At 42.2% G+C, this 25892-nt stretch overlaps 1 protein-coding gene across 1 annotated transcript in view; it reads left to right on the top strand.

The window, feature by feature from the left end:
* RHEB (Ras homolog, mTORC1 binding) overlaps window positions 1–25892 on the top strand; it is a 38327-nt gene that overhangs the window by 356 nt on the left and 12079 nt on the right. The window contains 2 exon segments of the mRNA NM_001245610.2: window positions 17826–17897; window positions 24139–24206. Coding sequence (NP_001232539.1) covers window positions 17826–17897; window positions 24139–24206 — 140 coding nt within the window.

The following is a 25892-nucleotide window of genomic DNA, read 5'->3' as shown; positions in this document are numbered from 1 at the left end:
CCCCGAGCGCGCAGCCGCGGCCCGAGGGAGGGAGCGAGGGAGGCCCCGCCATGGCGGCGCCGCAGAGCTGCGGGCCCGCGGCCGCCGTGCCCTTAATAGGAAGTTTCGCCCCCCGCACTCCCCGAGCGCAGCCCGGCAGAGCGGGATCGGGGGAGCTGCGGAGAGGGCTCCTTCCCCGCCGGCCCGGCTGTGCTGGGCTCCGGCTCCGCCCAGCGCTCCGTACGGAGCGAGCCCGGAGAAGGGCAGCGGAGCTGGAGCGCGGGTCCGGTGAGGAGCGGCCGGGGCAGCTCAGCCCGGAGGAAAGGAGGCTCAGAGGAGGCTCAGAGGGGCCTCGTCGCTCTCCCAAGTCCCTGACAGGAGGGTGCAGCCAGGTGCGAGTGGGCTCTGCTCCCCGACAACCAGCGATAGGACATGAGGACATGATCTTCAGCTGTGCCGGGGGAGGTTTGGGTTGGACACCAGGGAGAATTGATTGTCAGAAAGAGTGACCGGATACTGGAATGGGCAGCCCAGGGAGGTGATGGAGCCACCGTCCCTAGGAGCTGTTTAAGCAGACTGGACATGGCACTCAGTGCTGAGGTTGACACGCTGATGTTGGGTCTCAGAGCACTTTCCGAGCCTCGGTGGTTGTGAGCTTTAGAACCAGTTTGAAGTGCTGGGGAGGCCAGGCGGGTCTGTTGCCCGTTCTGCCCCCGTGGAGGTGTCGGGGCGGCGGCGGCAGCGCAGCCGCTGTTCCCGAGGGGCCGCTCCGGGCTGTTCCCAGCACGGCGCTGCTGGGACAATCCCGCTGGGACGAACTTCCTGGAAGCGTCCAGCACGAGTCTGCAGCAGCTGATAGAGGGTTTTGCTCATAGCAAAAGGTGTGATCCTGCATTCGCTGTCTTTGATGGAGACCGGTTTCAGATGTTTCAGCATTCGGGTTCTTGAAGCAGGAGGGGAACAAGCTGTAGTACAGGCGGTGCTAATCGATCAAACTTAAAAGCATAGATCAATGTGGAAGATAATGTGTGGTTGGGGGAAAAAAAAGATGTTACAGAGAGATACTACTCTGATATAGATGAGGTTTTTACATTGAAAGCAGTGACTATATCAGTAATTTGTCTTACATGACATACAGCATAAAGAACCCTTTAGAAAAGCTTTTTTTTAATATAAAAAAAGGCCTAAATAAGGAGAGCTTTTTCTTGCATTTTGTTCATAGCTGCGGCCAGGTTGGTGTTAAAGGGATTGATGAATTTGTCCAGTCCATAAACAGAACAGTGTGTAGTAGATTGATCAGTTTGCACAGTCCGTATGACATCACTTGTTGCAGTGTGTTCATTGTCTTGTGTGTTATGTTTTCTTCTTTGAGCACTGGTGGGAGCAAAGCAATGGGCAGTGTAAGTGGGAAGGGGGAATGCTTGAAATTCTGTCCTTTGGAAGTCTGTGGTGGGGACTGGTTGTACTGTTGAGCTTTGGTCCTTCATCTGTTGATGCTGACAAGCAGCAGTCAGGAAATCAGATATTAGTAGAGTGCAGGACCAGCTGAGGAGAAACAGAGAAGTAGTATAATGTTAGTTTGGTTCGTGATGTGAGCAATAGTACTCGTGGAAAGGATGACCAAAATGTTACCTAACTGTTAAGACCTACTGCTGAACTTCTTTAACTAAATTTTCTGGGACTAGTGTGGAATTGGGCTTGATAGGACAAGACCAATTTTATTAGGAGAACTACAAGTTGTAGGAGCATAGAGTTAAGAGTGGGTGAAAAAATCTGGTTTACTGGAATTTTCCTTTCATTGTCATTACATTTCTCAGCAAATACTTAGGTAGAAGTTCAAGCAGTAGAAATGGGCCTTTGGGGTCCTACTTCCATCTTGTAAAGCTGTTAGAAAAGCAGGAAGGTTAACCTGTGAGATATAAACTGTCCTCTGCTTCCCCAAATGTGCCTCCTAAAGTGTAGTAGGATGGGGACTGAGACTTCAGGGAAACTTTTGTTTAAGTCTTGCTTTGTATTATGATGGTGAGGATATCACTTGAACCCTGGGTAAGAAAGGATATTATCTCATTTTAGGACAAGTGTTTGGGTGGTAGAAAAGGAAGTACGTTTCTTTTGGGGGAAATGCTGCATTGTATAGAGGTAATGCTCATTAAAGTGGGGAATAATTCCAGAATCTGAAGGATTGGAAGGAAATGCTTTCTACATTTCCTTTTGTAATTAGAGAACGACATTGTTTTGCTATTAACATTAATCTTGACCCTGGAATTAGGGAGGCTAACTTTGGTGAGTTGTAAAATCTTTATAGTTTCATAGGTTGACCCTAAATGCTTAGGTGACCTGCTCTGGAAAGTTGGATGCTCCTCCTGTAACTACAGCGTTTGGGATGAAGGTGTCATAAAATGAGGAGCTCTTTTTCCCATGTCTCTCTGTTAGGTGCTGAAATAACCAGGTTTTGATGATATATGTCAAGCAGTGAGCTTTTCCCTACAGCTGTTGATTCGACAATGCCGTGGGTCTCTCAGGTTACAAGTGTGTGCAGTGAAGGGTGGGCACACCCTCCCTGGGGATTTGTGAAACAGAGTCTGCAAATTGTACTGGATTCGTGCTAAGGCCTTGTTTATTTTACTTACATTAAATTTTAATCTTATCCCAGTGCTGTTGTCAGGTAAACTAGATGTTGGGAGTGGTATTCTGGTATAATAGTGCTCAGAATAGAAAATTCAGGAGTCTGCTTGTTTGAATACACTCCCTCTATCTTTCAACACCACCATCAAGCCTTTCATATGTGAAACTCTTATTCTTTGCTGATGGGAGAGATCACAGTGGAAGCCTCATGAATTCCCAGGTAGTCATACGTTCTGAGATGCAGACAGAGTATTTGCCAGGAGCTTCTGGAGTTGTTTTTTGGTGAAGAAGACTGACTATCTGTGGATACAGCATGCAGGTTGTGGCATGATGTGAGACAAAATCACGCAAGAATGTCTCTGTTGGGTTGTGTTCAGGCTTAAATTGGTCTAAGAAAGTTAAATTCCATTATGTAAGTGTGCTTGTCTCAGCAAGGCTCCGAGTCAAAATCAGATGGATTTCATCCCAAGATCTGAGTTTCGCAGCAGAGGAACTTGACTTCCATTACTGTTAGTTGGGAAGTGACCAAAGTGGATCAGCTGTTTGAGATTTGATTCTGGAAGAAATCTGTCTTGTGCATGATGAAGCATAAAATTTTATAAAGTTACTGCCTTCACTAAAAAGAATCTTCGTAATTGTATTTTGGTCATAACTTAATATCCCAAATATAATGGATTTGCTTGGAAATAAATCAAGCAGGACTTAAGATTTTCTGAATCTTTTCAGAGTAACAGCCTCTCTAAAAAGCAGGGTAGAGGTGCCAAAAATGCTTTGTGCTCAGTTTCATTCTGTTTCTGCTTATAGAAAGATGTGCAAATTCAGGCCACAAATGCCTGTAGGAAAGAAGAAATTTCTTAGATCATCTTGTAAAGTACCTTATTATTGGGATTCTCTGTATTATATTGAACAGATGGATTTAAGATAAGCAGGAAGGTATTGTTTGGATCAGCTGCTTCAGCTGTAGGTCTTTGTCTCAGCCTGATTTCTTTTCTGCTGTTTGTATAAGTTGTGCTGCTGGTTTTACGAATGTACTTGCAGAAACAGGAATTCTCTTTCTGAATTTTACATGTTTGGACTGGTCATCTGAAAATGCTGTCCTGGGCAGTTTATGGCTCTGAGGGGAAAATCCAGTTAATAATAGGGAACTTACCCATTTTCTTCCCCGGACAAATAAATCAACTTCTTTTGTGTGCGTAGGTGTAGAGCAGACCATGCTGCAGGCAGAAGTAGTCATGGTCTGACTGCGGCATGCAGGTATCAAAAAAAAAATGATGATGGAACAAAATGACCACTCAGGGTTAGATTTGTATGGAAAGGCTTCCAGGTGATTGTATTCAGCTTAAAAAAATGCCTCTGCCCCTTCCGCTTTGCTTGAAAAGCAAGAAGGGGCAGAAAAAGCAGTAACTTCAATATGGACCTGTAAATAGTAAAGGTAATTGTTATGGCAGAACGTAGTTTGAAATCACGAGTTGTTTGAATATTAGGAGGCTTGCAGTGTAAAATGGAGCTGAGGCTTTGCTGTTGGTGTGTGAAAGATGGCATCTGCTCGCACAGCAGCGTTCCGCCCCGAGCAGCGATCCCTCTGGGATTGGATGGGGGAAGCGGTAATTTTAGCAGGCGATAAATTGCCCGTGTAAATGTCAACAGAGGAGGAACGGAGGAATTACCGCTGCTGTAATTTGGTTTACACAATCGGCTGTGTCCGCAACATGGGAAAGGCTGAGATTTAGCAGGGAAATGGAGCGGTTCGGGAGGCAGATGATACGGAAGGTTTGTGTTTCGATGGCCCTTGGGAAGTGCCAAGATGACTTCCAAGCCCTTCCCTTGCTGTAATTTGGTTTACACAATCGGCTGTGTCCGCAGCATGGGAAAGGCTGAGATTTAGCAGGGAAATGGAGCGGTTCGGGAGGCAGATGATACAAGGTTGGCGTTTCGCTGGCCCTTGGGAAGTGCCAAGATGACTTCCAAGCCCTTCCCTTGCCAGGGCCGCAGTTGGCTCTGCCAGGGTGCTGCAGTGCTGAGAGGAGGAAAGGCTGCAGCTCCCAGGGGAGCGGGATGAGGCTGGAAATGCCAGCTTTAATTGCATTTCGGTGTTGTTAGTGACTGCCATAGCTGCAGCAGCAGGGAGAGTTGCTACAGAGCGTTTGATAGCAGTAGCTGGAAGCACTAGAGGCAGCATGTTCAGCTGTAATATCAAGCCACCGTAGGGTTATTTGAGGACACCGCTCGAGGATTAACTCTTGAATTGCCTACTCTGATCTGTCAGTGGTAACATTTGCACGTTTTGCCTGTATGTGTGGGGGTGTTTTGGTGTTTGATTACACAACTTGAAGTTAACATCGACCAGAAAAGCTGAATGAAATGTAGATCCTGTAATTTATAAGCTATATAAAGTTGGAGCTCTTCATTTAGATCTACTACACTGCCTGAAGTGTAGGTTCTGGCTCAGGCAGCCACCTCTGCAGTACAGGCTGCTGCGGAAACTTAGCGTGAGCACACAGCCGGGATTAGAAGAGCAGGCTAAAAAGTGATAAATGCCATTATGATTAATTTCCTGTAGCTCTCCTGAAGGTGACATCCAAGGGTGTGCTTTAAAAACTGCTCAACTTAATTGTGTATTCCATCCAAAATCGAAACAGCTTCTCTGTGGGATGTTCGTAATGCACTCAGGCTCTGCGAATCCTGCATGAGTCAATTGGCTGGTGTCATCTCAAATTTTCCTAAATCAGAAGCTGCAGACGTGAAGCGTGGTGAGTGAAAACACGAAGTGGCCCTTGTCAGTCATGAATTGATCTCCTTAAGGATTTGAGAGGTTCCCTTTTGTTTTCCAAGGTCTGTATTTGAAGTGAATGGCAGACTTGTTGTAAATTCGATAATGTGAGAAAACAAAATCTGCTTCCTGAGTTTGGGGGATGGTTCCTTAAAATTTCTCTCTTCCAGTCCTTGTCGGGACATTGGCACTGCACTATGATTCCTGCTCGTTGAGGGCAGCTCTCCTGTAAATGAGGTTATGTGGATGGGGGAAAAGGGAAGTGTGGCCAAAATCCATGTTTTATGTTGCCTTGCAGACCTTTTAACAAGATTTCAGCTTATTAAGTTTACTAAAAGCATATTAATATGGACCATTACAGGTTGCATTTCCTTTTGGAGAAATACAGAGTATGGTGAATGCTGAATTGGGTTTTTTTTGTGGGGTAAAGTTGCTTGTATTGAACTTGTCACAAGGTGGTAAACTGAGGCAATTTTTGAACAAAGTGCTGAAACAGGCTTTCAGGTGCAGCTTTTCTCAAGAAACATCCAAGCCACTTTCTTTTTTTAGTTGCCACATAATGAAGGCAGATGCAAATGAACTCTGTAGGGTGGGGAACCTCTTGGCCCAAGTTGAGCTAATCCTGCACTGTGGCTGGAAGTTGGACCTTGCTACCTGCTACCCCCACCAGGTGCTGGCCCTGGTGTGATGGAAGGCTGTCCACCAGCTCAGGGGATTGATTTATTTAAAAAGTAAAGCAACCAGAAAGGAAAGTTGTGGTATCTTTCAGATGGTCAGATTGCAGCCTGACAGTGGGAATGGGGTCCAGGAGCACAGGCTTTTGGGGGAAGGTGGTGTAGGCTCTTTGTGGCTATGCAGACTTTTCTTCTTGTTATGGAACCACATCTCTAAATGTTTTCCTTCACCGCCTGAGATAGGCATGGATGCCTTTTGGTCAACTTTCATCACTGGAATTTCTGAACTGGACTCATAGTCTTGATGGAAAAAGATGGCCTTGTACAGGTGCTGTGTGTGCTAGGGAGACATGGAGAAATCAAGTTCTTCAAGGCTCTTTAAATAAACTTCTGTAGTCAAATCTAATCAATTCACATGGAATTGAGAAAAATGTTTGACCCGGGTAAACCTAAACCTTGTTCCAAAAGTCTTAAAATTCAGATGATGCCTCAAGTGATACAGTCTGGAATTTTCTGGAAACACATGCTAGTAAAGATGTTGTAATGGAGCAAAGCCAAAGCTTCAGGAAAAGACCTCTAAGAACATGGAATCAAAGCCTTAACCCAGCACTGCCAGGTCCACCCCTTAACCATACCCTGTACCTTTTAAATACCTCCAGGGCTGTTGACTCAACTCGGTCCCTGGATAGCCTGTTCCAATGCTTGACAACACTTTCTGTGAAAAAAATTTTCTTGTCATCTAATCTAAACATCTCCTGGCACAACTGTTTTCTCTTGTTCTATTGGTTGTTATTTGGGAGATGAAGCTGACTTCCCACTTGTCTACAGCCTGTCCACGGAAGTGAAAGGCATTCAGAGTCACTGATTTCCTTCCTAGGTGGAAAGCCAGTGGAAAAAAATCTAAACTGCATTGTGTTCAGCGTGGTCTTCTGTCTTTGGTAGGATACCTTTCAAAGTATCTGTTTCTTGCAAATACTGGTTGACCTCTCACCCTGGCTGACTCCTCCTTTAGTTGTGTTTATTGCACGTGGGGCCTAGGGAGAAATCACAGCTACTTCATTGTTGAAGTCTTCAAGTCCTCTGGTTCTTCCTCAGTTTACCATGTACACGTTGATTGCTGGACACATATATTTTAAGAACAGCTGTATGAGGGATGTATAGATGAGACAGTGGTGAATGAAGCATTGCTGCAAACAGATGACACAGGTTCTGAAAATGCACATTTTGGATTATGAAGCACAATATTCCACAAGATGACGTTAGGACAAGCAAAACACCAGCTTGAGCCTTGGGGCCTCCTGCAAAAGGGAAGTCTACTAGAATTTCTTATAGGACTTCTTATGTGAATTAGAGAACTTGAGGCTAGAACAAAAGGAAGAAATGTACAGCAGCCTGATTTGGGTGGAATCATCAGGAGTTTGTGGGTAACAGCCAAAGGTTATGAGACGTAAGACTAAGTGCATGATTTCTGAAGGGCTTTTAAGGAATGAAAGATCCTGTGTGACACTTGGAGGATTAGTTCAGGAACGTTGTGGTCTATGTTACATAGGTATCAGCTGCAAAAATCACAATTCCCTGATGGCTTATACTTTAAACAGCAATTTTTTTTCTTTCAGCACTATTTTAAAATATGACACTAAAATCTCAAAGATTGAGGAGTCAGTATTTCTGGGATGGTTGTCAGTGTTGTTGGGTGTTTTAGATTACAGGAACCAGAACATCACGTGTGCCAAACCTAGTTGTTTGTGTTCTGTGGGGTATAGAGTTAAATTAATTTTAATTTGCATAAAGATGGAATATGTAAGTGGTCCTCAGTGTGTGGATGTAAACATGTGCAAGTGTAATACAAAATTAGGATATGAAAGTGTCTCTTGACAACGTTGTCTCCAGAGTTAGTGGGATACATCTGTCTAGCTTCAACAACTTGTCAGATTGTATTGCCAAATCTTCATTCAATATGTATGACCGCCTTTAAAGGTACTCTTGCTGTATGCAAAAGAGCTGGGATGCATAATATGTAGGAAAACTCCATTAAATCTGCCCTACAAACTGTCAAAACAATCAAGCACTTGACATTAATGCAGTAAAGTGTATTTTGCTTCAAGGCTTGTTATTCCATCAATAACAAATTTTCGGTCTTCTGAAATCTGTCTCAAAATTAGCATTTTTTAATTAGAACTGGAAGTTTCTGCTTGGAAATGTGCATATAAACAAGCACCGTGTTTCTTAGTGTGCTGAAGTACCTTGTTCTTCATTACTTTTTTGGAAATGGTGTTTTCTTCTTTTGTATGGTTTGACCCTGGTGGATAAATTCTAAAGGAAGGTGTTGGTTGTGCTGTTTCAACCCTCATGTTTTGAGAAAAAAAATCAAAACTCTTCATAAATGTTTTGAGGTTGCTAAACTTAAGTATAAAAATGGTTCAGTTGGAAGGTAATGCAAGTTTTTCTGAGCAGTGAAGGTAGGAAGAATAAGTTGTCCGAATGTTTCAAAATCTTGTTCCTTATACAGAGCATATAGGAGTCTTAGGGCACCTAACCCTTTTTTCTGTTTGTCCTTCTACAACTGCACATTTTTATCACTTTTGTCCCCAAGTGTGGTAGTAGGGCAGAGGAGGAGCTAATGTGAAACTTGCAGAGCTGATGGGCTGATGTGCAGACAAACAAATAGAATGTTCTTCTGCGTCTCCTGAAGCCTGACCTGACTTTAGGTTGTCTTAAGCTGTAGTTCAATACTCAGCTGCTTGTCCAAGCCATGTGGTTGTGGTAGTGGAGCAGTGGGAAGTGAAATATCCAGCTTGTATTTGCAAGGGCTTCCTCAGGTGCTGGAGCAGGACTGGCTGGAAGATGCTTGACTTGTGAAAAAAAATGGAAAAATAATTTATTTTCAAGTTGCAGGTGTCATCCTCATTTACCCTCCTGGGATACTTTCAGGGGGGTTGAGGGAGGGTTGGAGTGAGGTGGCAGTGGTGAGGTTTTTTTTGATTTGTTCTGTGTTTTTCTTCTTCCCTGCAAAGGTCAGAATTTTGTGTTGTGACATTTTAGTACTACATAATACCGAAAACTGAGAATAGGAAGGTATGATTCTTATCCAAAACCTCTTAATTTGAAGTACCTGTTGAGCCAACAGAGGGATACATGCTTGGTTAGGAAGGTAAGAAAGCCAGCTGGCTGTCATGGCAGGCAAGAACTTGATAGTAAGATACAGCAGACAAGGGTTCCCTATTCTATCTTCTCTGCCCTGTGGCAAAAATCAACTATGTCATGTCATATCTGACAGATCTTTGGCTTAAATTCCCTTAACATTTCCCAAGGTTGGGGGCTCCAATGCTGCTTCTGGTATTCTGCGTGGTGTTATTCTTACCCTGGAGTCTTATTTTTGCCCTGCTGTTTTACCCATGGGTGTCAGGCAGAAATTTTGGTATATTATTACTGTAAACCTGCCTTACTGTTGATGGATTGTCCTGTGTATTCCCAAGCTACTCTTGGGTGGATGGATAAGTGTGTAAGCGCAGGAGGCTTGCAGCCAGCGTTGGTGGGGAGGGGCTGATGACTAACTCCAGCTGGGTGAAGTGCAAGGCTCCGAAGATGGCATTTAACAGATTGTGGCTTTCTTCAACCCTGATAAATAGAAGGGAGGAGCTTCCTGTGATCAGCAGAAGTAACATGGAAGGTGCCTATGCAGTTAATTCAGAGAAGATCTAGAGCTGAAATGGAGAAGAGACAACAGTAACAACAAAAAGCCACCAGAACCTGGTGGTGGGGAGACAGTTGTGCAGAGGAAGGAACAGTTCAGGCACACACTGGTTTTTATGTTGGTGTGGTTATGTATAGAGCCACTGGGTTAGCACACGAGAAATAGTCAAGGCTCTACAATATGAACATGAATCAAAACTCTGTGTCCACCAGTTGTGGACAGAGATGTGATGGAGTTGACCATGTCTTGTTCTGCTGGAGGCAGAGGGAGTCAGCACTACTCATTGTCAGTATCCCCAAAGACCACCTTCCCTGTTCTGTGCTAAGGGATTTTGGTATTGCAGGGTTGGTACTGCAGTGCCTGCTGCTTCATGCAGCCTTGGGGGCTTCCCCCATGCAGGAATAGCAGGTGATTGGTGCTGTCTGCTGATGCTGGGTGCTGGTAGCAGCTGTCCATGGGTGTCAGGGTTTATTGGCCACGTGCATTGCTGGCACTGGGTTTGTCAGACCTTGGACCATCAGCGGTGGCACAAAGAGCCTGGAACATTGACTGACCACCTCACAGTTACACCCTGCTGTAGAGTGGAGCTGTGGTTGTTGCAGAGATCTTCTAGTGGTTGTTATGCAGTTTGATTTTTGTATTATTATAATATGTTGTGCAAGTAGCCTGCCTTCGGGGGTGTAAATCAGTTGTACCTTCCAGCTTTTGCTACAGTTGGTGGAGAGCTCTGTGAACTTCCCTTTAGAGTAAGGCTGAAACTTCTTAGCAGTAGTTACAGAATGTGCATCATGTGATTTGACTAGATAATATTACCAAGAGAGAGAATATTGCTGCTACTGTCCTGTCAGGATTTTGTCAGGTATCTTCTGCCATCTCATAACAAGGAAAAGAGAAATACATCTCTTACTATTGTTCTTGCAGTTCCAGGAAGATCCTGAGGCCCTCTGGTCATATGCATTTCAGTAGTACTGCCAAGATGGTCTATTCCTCACCCATTTCGGCTGCTTTTGGTGTTAAAGTATGCTCAGGGTCATGTTCTTAGACTTGTGTTTTTAAATTATGCCAGGAAAGTTTTAGTGATGTTTTCAAAGATTTGGCCCTCTGCTTGGTGGTGGCTGTAAGCAGTGATTGATGTATCACTTGGTGGCCACAGTGTTGGCAACTGTGAATCCTGTGGCTCCAGTCCTCAAGGCCCTTTTTAGGGAATACCTGCATGTCAGTGGAACTGAGGTCTTTCATCTTGGTAAGGCTTCTCTTTCTCTCTTATTGGTCTGAAAATGCAGTGAGATTTGTGGAAGGAAGGGTTCATCCTGTTTCCTAATAGAACTCAAAAGTTTAACATGCAGTGTCTGTGCAGAGGATGGAGAAGTGGTGCTGTGACTGCAGCTGGAAGGATCCACTTGAAGAAAGAATGGCAGTTTAGGGTGTACATCCCAGAAATCTTTAGCCACAAGAAGGAAGTGACTGGAATTTGAGAGTTTGATCCCTTGTGTGGAAGCTAAAACCTTCAAGATAGAAAAGGGGAATGCATGGAATGCATTAAAGCAAGAGAGATGTGTTATTTCTAATGACATAGCATTTAAAACTGATTTAATGATGGAACAATGGCAATTCCTAAAAGGATCTTTCAAAAACATTTCTTTTCATGTTGTATATACCCAATAATCCAAGGAAAGTTCAAGTTTATTCATACACCTAATGAGCTGCTTGAAGTTTGTGTATAGGGAGAAAGGACTTGGATTCTACTCAGCAGTAGAAGTTGAATTTTGCCCCTTTGGAGAGGAAGTCAGTACAGATTTCAGGCTCTTTACATTTAGGTGTGTCAAACTGGAATGTTAGAGTCTGATCTTTAAGCTTAATAAACTTCCCTTTAGAAGTTGTTAGGGTTTAACTCATTGGGAAGCTGAACACCACACAACCATTCATTCACCTCCTAGAATGGGATTGGGGACACAATTGGGGAAAAAGACAAAATTGAATTGGGATAAAGACAGTTTAACAGGACAGAAAAGGAAAGGTAAATGATAGTAATGGTAAAAAAATATACAAGTGATGCACAACGCAGTTGCTCACCTACCAATGCCATTGAATTTCTGCTGCCACCTGAAATATTTTAAGCCTTGTGCTGTGGGAAGGTGCTGCAGGGATGCACAGTTTCTGCAGGAAGTATAAAGGGAATACAGAGGATGGTATTATCTGAGAAATACAGGTTGACTGTCTGGGGTAGGAACATCTGAATTTCTTTTGCAGTTAAGGAACACCAGGATGCAGTTCCCCTGACCTGTTGAAAGCATCTTCAATGCAGCGAGGCATGCAAGCATTCCATAGCCTGGTGAAGTATATGCCACAGAGGTTGTTGCTTTGGGGTTTTTTTTGGAAGTTTTGTAACACCTTTTCCCATCTTTGACAATTGACAGTAAACACATGGAATTAAAATTCACTTAACTTATTAAAAGGGAAACAGGAGGAAAGCTGCAGCCTGCTGCTTTTCTGCCAGCAAGGGGTAGCAAGCAGAGCTAACTGGACTGTGTGCTAAAATAACTAAAAGACTTCTTTTGATAATTCTTTGCTGTGGTTACTGATTTTATTGGAGACAAAATGGACTGCCTGGAAGTAGAAGCCATTGCAGGAATGCAATGAAATTTTTCCTCTACATACTTGCTTGGACATGTAATACATTGCAACACAGTTTAAGTGAGCATTGAGAGATGAGCACTGCTGTAGGATGGAACAAGCCTGCTGCTAAATATCAGGGAATAAAGCACATGCTCTCTTCTTGCTCTCTTTACAGGAAATACGATCTAGATAGCATTAGGACTCTTGGCTTGTGTTCAGAAGGCTCATTGCTGCTGACCTAGCAAGGGCCTGGAACTACTCCTGGGAGTGTGACTGATTGCTTTGAAATCTGAAGAAAATAAAGGAAGCCATGTGGCTTTGTTTCTAAATGACTGCTCTCAGATTTCCTCTGGCTTGCAGAGGAATACCTTTGATAAACCTCAAGAAGATTGTGCAATGCAGATAGAAGGGAAATCAGCATCTACCAGCAGGTTCATGCTCTTGGGTATTACAGACCTTCATGTGAAACTCCTCCTTTACAGCAGTAGTTCTTGCTACAAAACCTCGCCTTAGACTTCAAATGTATTTCCTTTAAAAAGTAGAGCAGGAGAAGGCAGGCAGCAGTTGTAGCAATGAGACAGAGTGCCAAAGAAGTTAAAGATCTTTTGTTGCCCTGAAAAAGTGACCTGCTCTTTGTTTTGCTGTAAAGGGTTCTGCAGTGTTTGACTCTCCATGTCATGTTACAAGATGTGTCCTTGAGGTCCTCCAGCTTTCACTTCTCAGAATTGCAACCTTTAGTCTGTCCTCCAGAAAGCTCAGAGAGCATGTTGAGAGAGGAGTGCCACCACTCTGTTGCAAATCAAGGACGAGTATCATGAGCAAGTGCAGGAATTGAGGGAAAGTTTTGTCTCTAAGCATCAGAAAATATTTTTTTAATCCTGCTACTGTAATGCTGGCATCACAAGGAAATCACTACAAAAACATATAAAATTACAGCTCTATGTAGATATTTATATAATTTCTCACAATTAAAAGTCTAATAGTAGAATTAAGTTGCATCTGAGTAAAACACAGGTACTCATTGCATTGCTGTCTCCAGTGATTTAGAAACAGAATTCTCTATTGACCCAGATGTATCATTTTTATAGTCATTAGACTAATTCACCAAATACAAAGCAATTATCAGCAAAATAGGAACTACGCAGCCATAATTAGTACCCGGGGGGTGGGGTATCTTAATTAACTATAGAAAGTTGCTAATGATGTGGCCTGAGATGAATGATGAGCCAGTGATGGGTTCTGAGATAGTCTGCAATCTTGTGAGACTATCTATGTCAAGGAGGGATGCTGTAATCCTCTTTGCTACCCAGTCAACCTCCACTGGCCCCAGGAAGTCATTCAGCCCTGCTCTGTGCTCTGAGGATGATAATCTGCACTATGGAAATGCCAGCATCTCCATTTTGTGCATATTGGTATTGTGAATTAAAGAAGATAAAGATTCCAACATTCAGGTTAAATCAAGTGTATCTTTTGGTGTGAAAACTTCCATCTCTGTGCAGTGTAGTAAGTTGAGTGTGCAGCCAGACTTACCTAATTTGATGTGACTGACAACATTTCATTATGAAATTTGTTGAGTGCTTTTTGTGACAAAGCCTAAAGTAGTTTGTTCTGTAGGCAAGACTGGGTAGACCTAAGGGGAGTCTAAGGAGACTAACTAGGTAAGTCTAGTTATTAAGTTGGTCTAGAGATTAGCTTAGGTAAGGTGCTAGGCTTGTGGTAGGAGTAGATGAGATGCTGCCAGCTGTTAAATATTTAATAATTATGCAAATTACATAACCATGCATTTTAATAGCAAAAGATGGGTTAAAGAAACTGCATCTACACTGCCAACAGAACTGCAGCTCTTCAGTAGTTGTTGTTCTGAGCAGGACAAACTGTTTACTGATGGCTTGTGTGGGCAGTTGTAGGATTGAGAAACCCTTCCTGTTGAGATAAGCTGCACTGTGCTGCCCGTGGCTGTGCCACGTCCGAGGGCAGCTGTGCAGCCCCGCTTGCACAATGCCCTGCTTGTGGAGCTGTTGTTTGACTTGCTGCCTGGTTGCATCATTTTTGTCTCCTGGGTTTGGGGAGAAGTTAGCTGCCAATGAGAGTTTAATCTGGGCTTTCCCTGTGCCTGTTGGAAGGAGAACAGGGTGTGAGATGGGGACAACAGGCAGGTGGTGGTGCACAGAAGAGAGACATGACCTCTTTGGGGAGGCCAGCTGTCCCCAAACCCACCCAGGCTCTGTTACTCATCTGCTTGGTAAACTGCCTAGTGTTGTAAAGCTTGAATTTTAAGGCTAGATTATAAATACCACAGCTCTTGTCCAAGTAGTAAAAGGATGAGTAAAACACAATTTGGCAATTTTTTTGCCTTGACAATTGCAATGGCATTTGAAGCTGATGTGCTATGATTGCACTAGTCAGAGTGTTTATGGGATGTTCTGCTTTATGGTGCAAGTGGTCTAGTGTATGAGCAGAAACATGACAGCTTTAGTTTTTGAACTGGCTTTCTGTCTGAAAGTCTGCTCCTTTTCTGTTTTGACAGTGGAAAACTCTTTTCTTTACCACTCTCAAATAATACCATAAATAATGAATTGTCTATGCAAATACACTTTGGGTACTTCTGGACAACTTGAGCTACATTTTCAGGTACCTAGGACTTGTATTCTAAACACTCATGAAACCCACTTCTTGCGGCCCTTGCCTTCTGCCCCATTCCTTCAGGGAGAGGGAGAGACAGTAAACATAGAGGATTTTGCTTACAACTCTGCCATGGAGTATCTGCTGCTTTGAGTTACCGTAGCAATGCTCTGCACCCAGCTTCCAGCCTTGCTTCAACTTGTATCACTTCTCCTTTTGGTCTCAGTGGATATTTATTTTCCTAAAACTCGAATACAGTGGATATGTTGAATTTACCATGTGGAGGATGCTACAAGGATTATTTTAGCAAATTACAAAAATATGTGGCTGCACTCCAGACGAGGGTATGTTAGAGCCGAGCCTCTTTGAGGTGTACACCCTTGAGTAATCAGCTAATGAAGCCTTTGCTGCTGGTGTCAGACTCCTGGTGCTGCTGAGGCTGAAGTGTGCCCGTGGTGGCTGCACATGCAGACAGCCTTGTCCTCCCTGCTGTGCTCAGAGATGGAGTTGGCACATCGGCAGGTCCCTTGGCCTCAGGGACCTTGTGTTTGTGTTGCAATCCTTGCTGAAAGCCTTGCCTGATCTTTCTGGAGCAAGAGCAGATAGGAGCTGAAGTGTCAAATTGATTCTTCGCTCTATCCATGAGCATAGGTCAAAGACCTGGAATAAAACCAGTGGGACAAAGTTCAAGCCAAGCTGTTGGTCACAGGTTTCTGCCTGCTGCTTGCCCATGGGCAGCAGGGTGTTAATGCCTCAGGGTTTAGATTTCTCATGTCCATGGAAGCCTTGGTTTAGTGGGATAGAGATGCCTGCACTTCCCTGAGGGGGTGGGTGCTGAATCCCAGATGGGAGAGTTTCCCTGTGCCTCATGGAAGAAAGCAGGCTTGCTCTTGCAGTCACGAACACATCATTACTGGAAGGCTTGTTATAAAGCTTGGAGGAATTTAGGAGGAGAGTGTTGGAACACTGGTTTTATCTGTTTCCTCTTCTTTCACTGTTAGGAGAAAAGCAGTAATTAATACAGCTGGGTGTGAAATGCAGCATTTTCTGTTGGCTCTGAGTTGTTTCTGCTATTCAGTTTCCAGGCTTAGCACAGACAGACGGCAGCAGTCAAGATGTCTTTCAGTTAGTTCAGAATCCTTCTTAGGAGGAAAAAAGTCACAATCTTTACTGAACTTAGCTCTCTTACCTTGAAGATCTAACAGCCTAATAATATAGGGGTAGTTAACCTTTTTTTTAAATGGAGTGCTTAATGTGCTGGTATTGGCAAAGAATCTGGGAGCATGAACTCTGGGTAGCAACTTCATAAGTTTATAGCTAAAGGAGAAATAGCTTGAAAGTTTGCTCACTTTCCAATGGTATCCAAAATACACAGTTTCACCAAGTTCCTGGGAGGCACAGTTTCAATCCTTAATCTGACTTTATTAGGGTGATTTGGGGGTGGGGTGTATGTGCCTTGGTGGAGCAGCAGTTTAAAGTGAAATGTCTTGTCAAGTCATGCTTTGTGGGCATGACACCTTCATGCTTGAAGATAAGACCAGGAAATGGTATCTTAAGAACTTGATTTTAGAAAAAGCAACTTGGCAAAATCTTGGTGATGGTTGGTCTTTGGAAGTTTTTTTAGCATTGTTTTTTGAATAAATTGTCATGATTGATAGGAGACAGCAAAGGGGTAAGCGTGGCAGAGAATGAAATGGGAGACTATTTTTTAATATCTCCTGAAGGAATGCTTAGGAAAGAACATTTTCTGAGTTCTGGAAGTAGGCAGTTTTTTACCCAAAGCAATTTATTATTATAAACAATGATACTGTATATTTCCACCACAATACTTAAGAGGTCATTGAGAGGTTTCCACTGAGTCGGGTGGTTTTCAGTCAAAATTTTAACTTGAGGTTGTATTTTATTTGTGCTTCTTGAGGATGAAAAGAGTATAAAGGAGCATGAAGAATGTGCTCGTGTCCAAAAGCAGCTAATGCACTTGGCAATCTTTGTAAGAGGGTATTTGTCCAGTGAACATAATGTAATAGGATCTGAGAGATTCCCAAATGTAGATGATGTGCTGTAATGGAAATTGTGAGAAGTCCTCAGTTGCAGAGCTGTAAAGGTGCTTTTTATGGTTGATGTATGTGATTCACCATCTTATAAAATATTTCAAGACTAAACGAGTTCTCATTTTTTGGTCTGCTACTAAGTTCAGTGCTTTGCATTACTCTTTAAGTGAAATGGGGAATGTTGTCTTCTAAAGTAGCAGTTAAATTGCTCTAAAGAAAAATCCAATTATGCCACTTCAGTAACTGCTGAAAATGCAGCATGCACTGGCCTGTTGTGATGTGGCAGTAGGAGGATTAATAGGAGAGTATATTGGTCTCAAGAATTTTGAGATCATCCTTTTGTCATGGGAAATCTGTCCAGTCTCCTAGTAAAACCAAATTTGGCTAATTCTATCCAAGTTTTCTCTGTGGTTACTGAAAATTATTTTGAATTTTACTTGCTTCTTGACAGAAAAATGTTCCAAGTATATCAGTTTGTTAAATTTAGTTCTATGAGGACTGTGCACTGCTGCTTTTAGATTTGTTTTAAAGTGGAGGAGCCATTTAAATTATGCCCTGTTAAAACAAAAGCAGAACACATGCAGAGTAGCTTTTGCACTGCTTTTTATATGTTCAGGAGACCCAGTTACTAGAAATAGACACTTAAATTAAAAATAGGCCAGTTGTCATGTATAGATAGTTTAAATGAACCACATGGAGCTCATATTAGATAGATAGAAAATTGGTGTATTGTGAAGTGATAACAACCAGAAGATTTTGTTTCATTCTGGATTTTTCTTTCCTTTGGTTTACAGGAAAATCTTCACTGACGATCCAGTTTGTGGAAGGACAGTTTGTTGATTCATATGATCCAACCATAGAGAACAGTAAGTAAATTACTGCCAAGCTCCTCTTCTGTACCAAACAAGCTTGATTGTTGCAGCATGGAAATCACTGTGTGCTTATTTCTCCAAACAGCTAAATTTTTACCATTAAATGAAGAGACCAAATGCCAAAATGCACCTCCTTGTATTTTATGTGTGTTATTGAGCATCTGCTTCCCCTAACGTACTTGTGGCACTTTAAATTCCTTACATCACCCTATATGAAAATGTGCCACCAAATACAAGTATCCTAGAGTCTCACATAAGGTGAGTATATCCAGATGAGCAGGAAATCAGCAATACCCATCAGGATTAAACCACTTAGAAGGTAGGCTATGTGGCTATGATAGCATGATAATCTTTTCAATTACTCCTTTCCAGCAGCTGGATAACAAGGCTGCCACACAATCAGCTTGCTGCAAATAATGATTATTTGACTTCTCAAGTGGGTTTTTTTCCTCTTAGCAGTTCTTTTAAAAATAATTTTAGCACCTTTGTGAGTAGCTGGTATAGCAGGTGAGTAAAGACACTAATGTTAAAAATGCTGCCAAGAGGAAAAAGTCATTTCAGAGGTTACCTGGCATTCATTACAATCCAGCCACCTCTTTCTGAGCTAGCAGTGGCCATAAAGTACTTGAACAACTGCAGTGCTGGGCTGAGTAACTTGATCATGTTGGCTTACTTTAGTCATGTGACAAATAAAAGTGGTTTCATGATCGTAGCCCTGGGGTTCTTGTATTTTAATGACTTCTGCAGTGGTGTAGCACATGTTCTTAGTGTTTTGAACTTCTGCAGTAGGATGTTAAGCCTATGTAATACTCCTGAAGTTTCAATGAAGCAATCAGCAAAACAAGGTTTTTTTTTAATATATATATATATATATATATATATATATATGGTATATAATTGCAAATCAGTAGCTATCAGGATATTTTACTTGGGACTTTTTTTTATTGCTTAGAACTAAAATTCAAATCCTACTTTTTGAGAAACTCTAAATTTGCTTTAGCAAGTCAGAGTGGATAATTTGGCTCTTGGTCTTAATGTTAACTCTTATACAGATACTAATACTAATATTTTCCATCACCCTTTTTTACTTTGTTTGAATTATAAGTCAGGTATGTCTTGAATTAAAGCTACTAGTAAAATACCAGGGTTTAAGTTTCTTAATAATCTTAATTCAGTTGGGTCAGGTTATTTTTCACTGTCTGTGCCATATAAATGCAAATTATTTAAAGTAATCCTTTAGTTTTATGCAGCTGCATGTGAATGAATAAAGACTGAGAGACACGGAGTCAGAGTCTCTACAAAATACTGAATCTGTGTCTTGATTTAGGATTTTGACACATTGGTACAAGATTTGTTTCATCCTTTTCCTGTTGTCTGTAGCTGCTGTTTGTAACTCTGTAGTTGTGTGTCCCACAACTTCAGCATTTCTGAAGTATACAAAAATATACTGGAGATGAATTTTGCTCTTATTTGACTCTCTTAGTCCGCACTGTATGCTTGATCTGAGTTCTAAGCATTGAGCATGTCCTGGCCATGAAGACTTGTTGGGAGAGGGCATCTTGAAAAGCCTTAAGTTTTCACTTGGTTTCTTTCTTGTTTGGAAAATAAACTTTATTCATTTGGTGTAAGTCTTGTGATCCCGTGGCATGGCTGGAGGAATTTGCTTTCTGAAAGGTACAGAATTGAAGGGTCCTTCTGACATCAGAAAACATTACTGGGAAGTAAAGGTTGAAAAGATAAAAGTTATGCCCTGGGGCTCAAAACAGTGGGAAATCTGTTCCATCTTTAAGCCCCTGAAGGCCTAATAGATATAATGCCTTAAAAATGCTTCTGTGAAGAGCAGACAAGAGAATTTAATGCTGAAACTTAAAACTTATCAAACATTTTTTAAGACGTATATGAAACTAGTTTTGATGGGCCAAGTAAAAAAATAATTCTTTTGACTTAAGAATGTAATACATTATTTTTTTTTTTTCTTAAATAGAAATCTTTGTACAGTGAAGTCTTTGGACCCTCCCAGCTGTGTTTCTGGTTCTGTGTAGGGTCATAAGATGCAAAGTACATGAGCTGCTTTTGGACTTTTCCTAGCTTGTGATTTCACATTTGGTGGACAGTGTTGGCAAAAAAGGTTGAAAAGTCACGGTTTTTATACTAGGGACAGTTTTGGAGAATGTTGGGTTTTTCCGGGGCATTACAATAAGTTGTAAAACCTTTTCAGTTTCATCTGGTGGTTGGGCCTATGCATGTAACAAAACTTGGTCATGAATAGCATACATGGGAAAGGATAGTCTGGCCTAAGTGATTTCTGTTTTGTTTCCAGAAGATTGTTGTTGACAATTTATTACAGTATTCTATGAGCAGTGAAGAAAGAGTAGAAAGCTGCAGTACTGCTGGTCATGCAGTCTTTATAGTTTTTGTCCTCAAATAATAAAACTTGCACAAAATGTTGACTGCAAAGCTAAATTGTATGTAAGGCAAGCTGTAATCAAGCTCTTATGGGAACAAGTTGTATAGTTTATAAGCCTTGAGGAATAGCAGTAAGACCTAATATTGTAGAAATTTCAGGTTTTAAGTATGAAAATCTCTGCCTTTGGAAGTGATAAAAGGAAAATAAGGTGCATCAGATTTTGCTTATTGTTTATGAAGGTTAGGACAGCTTCAATGCTATGTTTTCTTTGCTTATATTACATTAGCACCAGAAAAGTTTGTTTAGTTCAGTTAAGGAGCATGTTAAATTCATTGCTTGTACCAAACTTCTGTGTCAGGAAGAGTACCTTGTATCCTTTTGTGGCAGCAGTGGAGGTGAGATAGTTGCTTCAGGAAGAGACTTTCCCTGTCTGAATGTCTCAACAGGAGTGACATCTCAATGGGTGGCTATTCTTGAGACAGCCAGGTTAAGAAACGAGTGGAACTGCTACTTTGAAGGAATGTTGGAAAGAGAAGAAAGATCCTTGGAGAACAGGAGTGTGTTCAGGGGATCTTTGTGGACTCTGGGCTGGATGGGGTCTGCAGGCAGATCAGCTCACATTAACTAAGACCAGTGCAAATTAAAATGCAACAATTTTACAGGAATGAAAACTAGAACCTGAATTTGAGACTCAAGTAGGTCAGAAGGAACAGATAATGAAGATGTGCACTTTACTCCACCCACGCCATCTTTGCAGGGATGTCTTGTGTTGCAAGTAAGGTGACTTGACTGCCCAGGTCTCAAATGTGTCCTCCAAAGCCTGCCTGGATGCTTTTTGATTTTTGTTGCAGTTTTAGAGGGCCTTCTAGCACTATTGCACAGCTCTGTGGTCTTCCTTTCTTCCCTAAATGGCCTCACTAGCTCCCTATGGAAAGAAGCATCTTGCCCTATGCTTCCCACCTCCATCCCATGTTTCTTAATACAAATGTAAGTAGAAGCATATTAGAAAGAGGCAGGGGGCTGGAGGACCCCTACTAGTAGTGGAAGGGGCACCTGTAGGTTTAGATGAGTCTGACAGAGAATCTTCAAGGCTAAACTTCTACACATGCCTTGGCAACTGCACTGGAAGGGTGAGTTGTGCTCCTCTGGAGCTGCTGGTGAGCAGCCTTCCAAGGGGTGCAAGTGAGGCTTCTGAGGAGAACTGAAAACAGCTCTCTTGCATTGCACATCTCAGTGTTGTGAAAGATGTCCTGGTAGATTAGTGGCAGGCATTGACTTTGGAATGCAGGTGAGTAGAAAGAGATGCAGGAGGTGGTAAGCAAGGAAAGTTTGTGAGGTGATTGTATTTAGCTACCAGCCATATTATGGCAATGATGCTACAGCACTCTTGTACCTTTCTTCAGTATCACTGTTGATCTAAAGGCCTGCATTTCTTTGCCTGTTACTGTTTGGTTTGTTTTTTTGGGTTTTTTTTTAGCATAATGGCTTGTTTCCACAGCAGCTGCCATTGAGTTGCACATGCAAATAATTTCATTCATTCTGGTCTAATTGAAATGTACTTGATCTTCAGGTAGCGATGATCACTGGAGTTATGTGTTGCAAGGTGTAAGAACGTCCTGTTCTAAAATCCATGTCCCAGTTGATGAGCAGTGTTTTGGAGATACATTATGATTTAATGTCAAGTCAGGTCTGCTGAAAAGCATCCTTGGCCTACCAGGAAGTGCCAAATTGTGCAGGAATTGTATTGTTGTTTATCTTGTGCACAAGCACAGCAGAAATCCTAGGATGATAGGTGATGGAATTGGAAGTGAACACTTTGGCTGGATCAGAGGGACCAGGTTTTTCATGAAATTAAATTCTTATGTAGGAATGGTTTAAAAAAGCTTCAGCAAAGAAAGGGAAGTCATTAGTTGTGACTTCATTGAAGCAGATTTGTCTTCACACCGTGGGCTGTGCTTAGTGCTGCAAGGCTCTGCACTGTACTAACAGTTCTCCTCACCAGGCTGTGCTGACTCCTTCACTGTTTTCCTTCTCCTGTCTCTGTCACACTCTGCTTTCAGTAATGACAATGATGACATCATTGCTGTCTCTTCTAAGCTTCTAGAATAGTCTGAAAAAACTGCTGTCTGTCCCTTTTTAAATATTAACTTCATGATGCCCTTGAAGTTACTTTGTCTGCAGATGCTTTGATGTGTATGTGAAGTGTCAAGAGACCGGAGAGGCTGTTACTTGCACACCTGTAAATGCAGTGTGTCTCCAGAGGAGTCTGTTCTCCCTCTGACCCCAAGCAGTGATATTGTATACAGCAACGCTGCCTGCTAATATCTGTTCAAACAGCTTGTCCCCATCACGGCATTCATCCAAGGCAAAGAACCATTGTGGATCTGTGTTTCATAACCTAAAACTTTTAGCTATTTGCAGCAGTAACAACAGCATCCAGACTGATTTGAGGGCAGCACATGTGCTAAAGCAACTTCCTTAGGGAATAACCAGATTAAGGCAGAAGCTCTCTTTGAGGCTCCATTTCAAATGTCATTTGCTGATTTTGTAATGGAAGCTATAGGTACACTATACACTGTTAATTTAGACACTGTTAGGTTGGCTTTGCTGTTTGAATTGCTCCTTTTTTTCAGGGATTGAATTTATGAGGTGGGTTGAAACCTCCAGTTTCAGCTATTTCAGCCCACTTATTCAAGATAATGCTCACATTGTGGGGACTTGACAGAGCAATGAGCTTTGGCTGGGAGGAGGAAAGTTGGCCAACTGCATCTGCTTCAGGCGTGGGCAGGGACTGCCCAGCAGGGTCAGGAACATTCAGCTGTGCAGCTTTGGGAAGCTGTTGGCCAGCTCAGCTCACTTAAGTGGCCTGTTCATCTGACTTTGTTTCCCTGCTCATCACTGCAGTGACAGATGAGGTTTCTGAGGACTGTTAGTAGCTGGGAAAACCACCCCAACTAGAGGATAACACAGACTTTACTCAGTGTATCAGTACTGTCCAGCAATGGTGTCTGGAGTGTGTCTCGAAGGCCACATCAGACTTCCAGAGCCAGGTTTGTGTGCTCTGCTTGGGACATTATTCCTGCAGGAGCTGTGACACTGTTTGCTTTTGCAGTTGCATAACACAAACACTGGGTAAGATTCCTTGGCTCACAGCGTGTTGGCATTTCATGAATCCAAGGAAGAGCAGCAATTCTCATCACTTTCAGGGACTGAATGTACTTTGTGGCTGGGGACTGCATAGGCTGGTAGCTACAGCAAATGTGAAAGCAACATAGTGGACTTATCTAATTGTCATCATTTGGGTTTAATATAATCTTAAGTTCTGTGTGGTTTAGCTCCCAAAGGTTTTTACTTTTTTCAATCTAGATCATTTACTTCATGGTATTTCCATTTAGGAAATTGATCTTGCTAAACTCTTTGGAAACCAAGGAGAAGACCCTATAATAAGTTCAAACTTAGCTTTGATGCCAATTGAATTTAAGTGTTTTGTGTTACCACAAACTACAGTTGTCTGAATCTTGTAGAAGTGCATGTAAATCCCCCTTTTTATTCCTCTTTTTCCTTCTTTTACTTAAGAGAGCAAAGAATACACTGCTGCATCTAGAGTGAGAATCATCTGACATCGGAATTCTTAAATTCAATTTCAGAGTTTTGCTACCTGCAATAGACTAGTTATAAGAACAGTATCTCATTAGCCTTTTATTGCTCTTTAAAAACCTGTAACTGGAGTCTTTTCTTCGTGCCTTGACTGATGATGGCACAGATGAGTGACTTTCTGATCTCTTCCTTGTGTGTAATTCTGACCTGTTTATGTATTTCTTGTTCTAGCTTTTACAAAACTGATCACAGTAAATGGCCAAGAATATCATCTTCAGCTGGTTGACACTGCTGGCCAGGTAAGTTATCTTACTTTGAATCTTTCTTCTAAGTTATGACAACAGGTATTGATACTCCTGTTGAGCTAAGTTCATAGTGACTGTGCATTCAGAGGTGAAAGTTAACTTAAAAATTATCCTGACCTGTTTAGTCACTAAAGAACTTTTTCTGTAGTATTTATTTAAAGGTTTTGGAATTTGTTTTGTTATTGGGTTGGGGTTTTTCTTTCCCTATCTATTGAACGAGTACCTAAAAAAGGAAAGAGGAAACTATCTTAACTCTGATGTCCCAAAAGTTCATCAGTAGCTTGTGTAATTGTGAATGAGCAGTCCTGCTTCAGATGAAAAATGGTGCTTCAGTAAACCATGGGGAAATTTTTCATGGCTTTTTCGTATTTGTCTGCTCCAGCTACCCCACCATGACTTGTATCCATGGAGCAGTCATGGGGAGCAGACAGATTCATGTAGGTGGCACTTACTGAGTTAGCAATAAACTGCTGCAGTTTGTCTGCATTTTAACGTGATGGTTCATGTGTGCATCTGAGCTCCACGTAATGACAGGGAGCACATGTCCTGCAGCGTGCTGGGGAGCTCTGGGAGGTGCAGGTGTTCATTATTTACAGGTACAGGGGTTCATCACACACTGCTGCTTGGCTGAACCCATGCACGAGAGTGCTGTGTCTTTTGAGAGACTCTATATGAGGGGAAAAACTCATCAATCAGGGACCACTAATTAGACCCCTGTATTTTTATCCTAAAGTGGTGTTTTTTTGGTGTTTTTTTTTTTTTTTGCTTATATCCTCTTGCCTTATGATCTCATACTATGCCATACTATGCCTTTGGGTTTTTCCAAACTATGAGTAGTGTTAAACAATGTTAATCTTGTAAAATATGCTGCCAGCACTTAAGGCTTTAAAGCTGGATACCTGCTCATAGCTGGGAGACTGTTCAGAGGGGTTGTAATTTTCTAGGTATGTTTGATTGCTTTCTTGGAAGAGAGCTGTGACTGGGGAATAGCCATGCTGCATTTGTGGTGTCAGCCCTCGGTGCTCATCAGCAGATCAGTGTAATCACACAGAGGTGTCTGAGCACAACACTGGCCACAGGATTGCTGGATGGGGGATGCTCTGCAGAGGAGAGAGTGAGAGAGGGGCAGGCTGAGGAGTGTGAGCAGCAGAACGAGCTCCATAGGTGTCAGTCAGTGCCACTGTAAGTGCACTTGCATCACAGCTCCGATTGTGTAGCATAGTGATAAAAGAAAAATTCCCCTTTGAGGAGGAAACTGCCTTCTGGGAAGGCAGTGTGACTCACCATTAACATACCTCTATTGCTGAGGATTGATTTAATGTTATACAGTATTGTGGAACCTAAATAGCTTCTTTCCCAGCCTGTGGTGATTTTCAGATTTAATTCTTCATGGAACTATTTGAACTTTGATTTTTGGCACACAGGGTTAGAAGGGGGAGATGATGTTGGGTTATGAAAGGTGTGGCTTGGACAGATTTCCTTCCCAAGTCTGTCTTGCTTAAAGGCCCATAGGGAGTCCTCATGTGTATACAGCACAACAAGAATTGTATTGCAGATTTGTTAAATACTTTTGAAAACCTGGCTATGGCTTGAAAAGTTGTAGCAACATTGACAGGTTTCTTATTTTGACCCATAAGGTGCAGTGAGCATAGCAGCTTTCCTTCCATCTCCTAATGAGCT

This window comes from Taeniopygia guttata, chromosome 2 (genome assembly GCF_048771995.1).
Source record: "Taeniopygia guttata chromosome 2, bTaeGut7.mat, whole genome shotgun sequence".
In the NCBI taxonomy this organism is placed as follows: domain Eukaryota; kingdom Metazoa; phylum Chordata; class Aves; order Passeriformes; family Estrildidae; genus Taeniopygia; species Taeniopygia guttata.
Note: the sequence above shows the minus strand (reverse complement) of the source record. Positions and strands in the feature narration are given on the sequence as shown.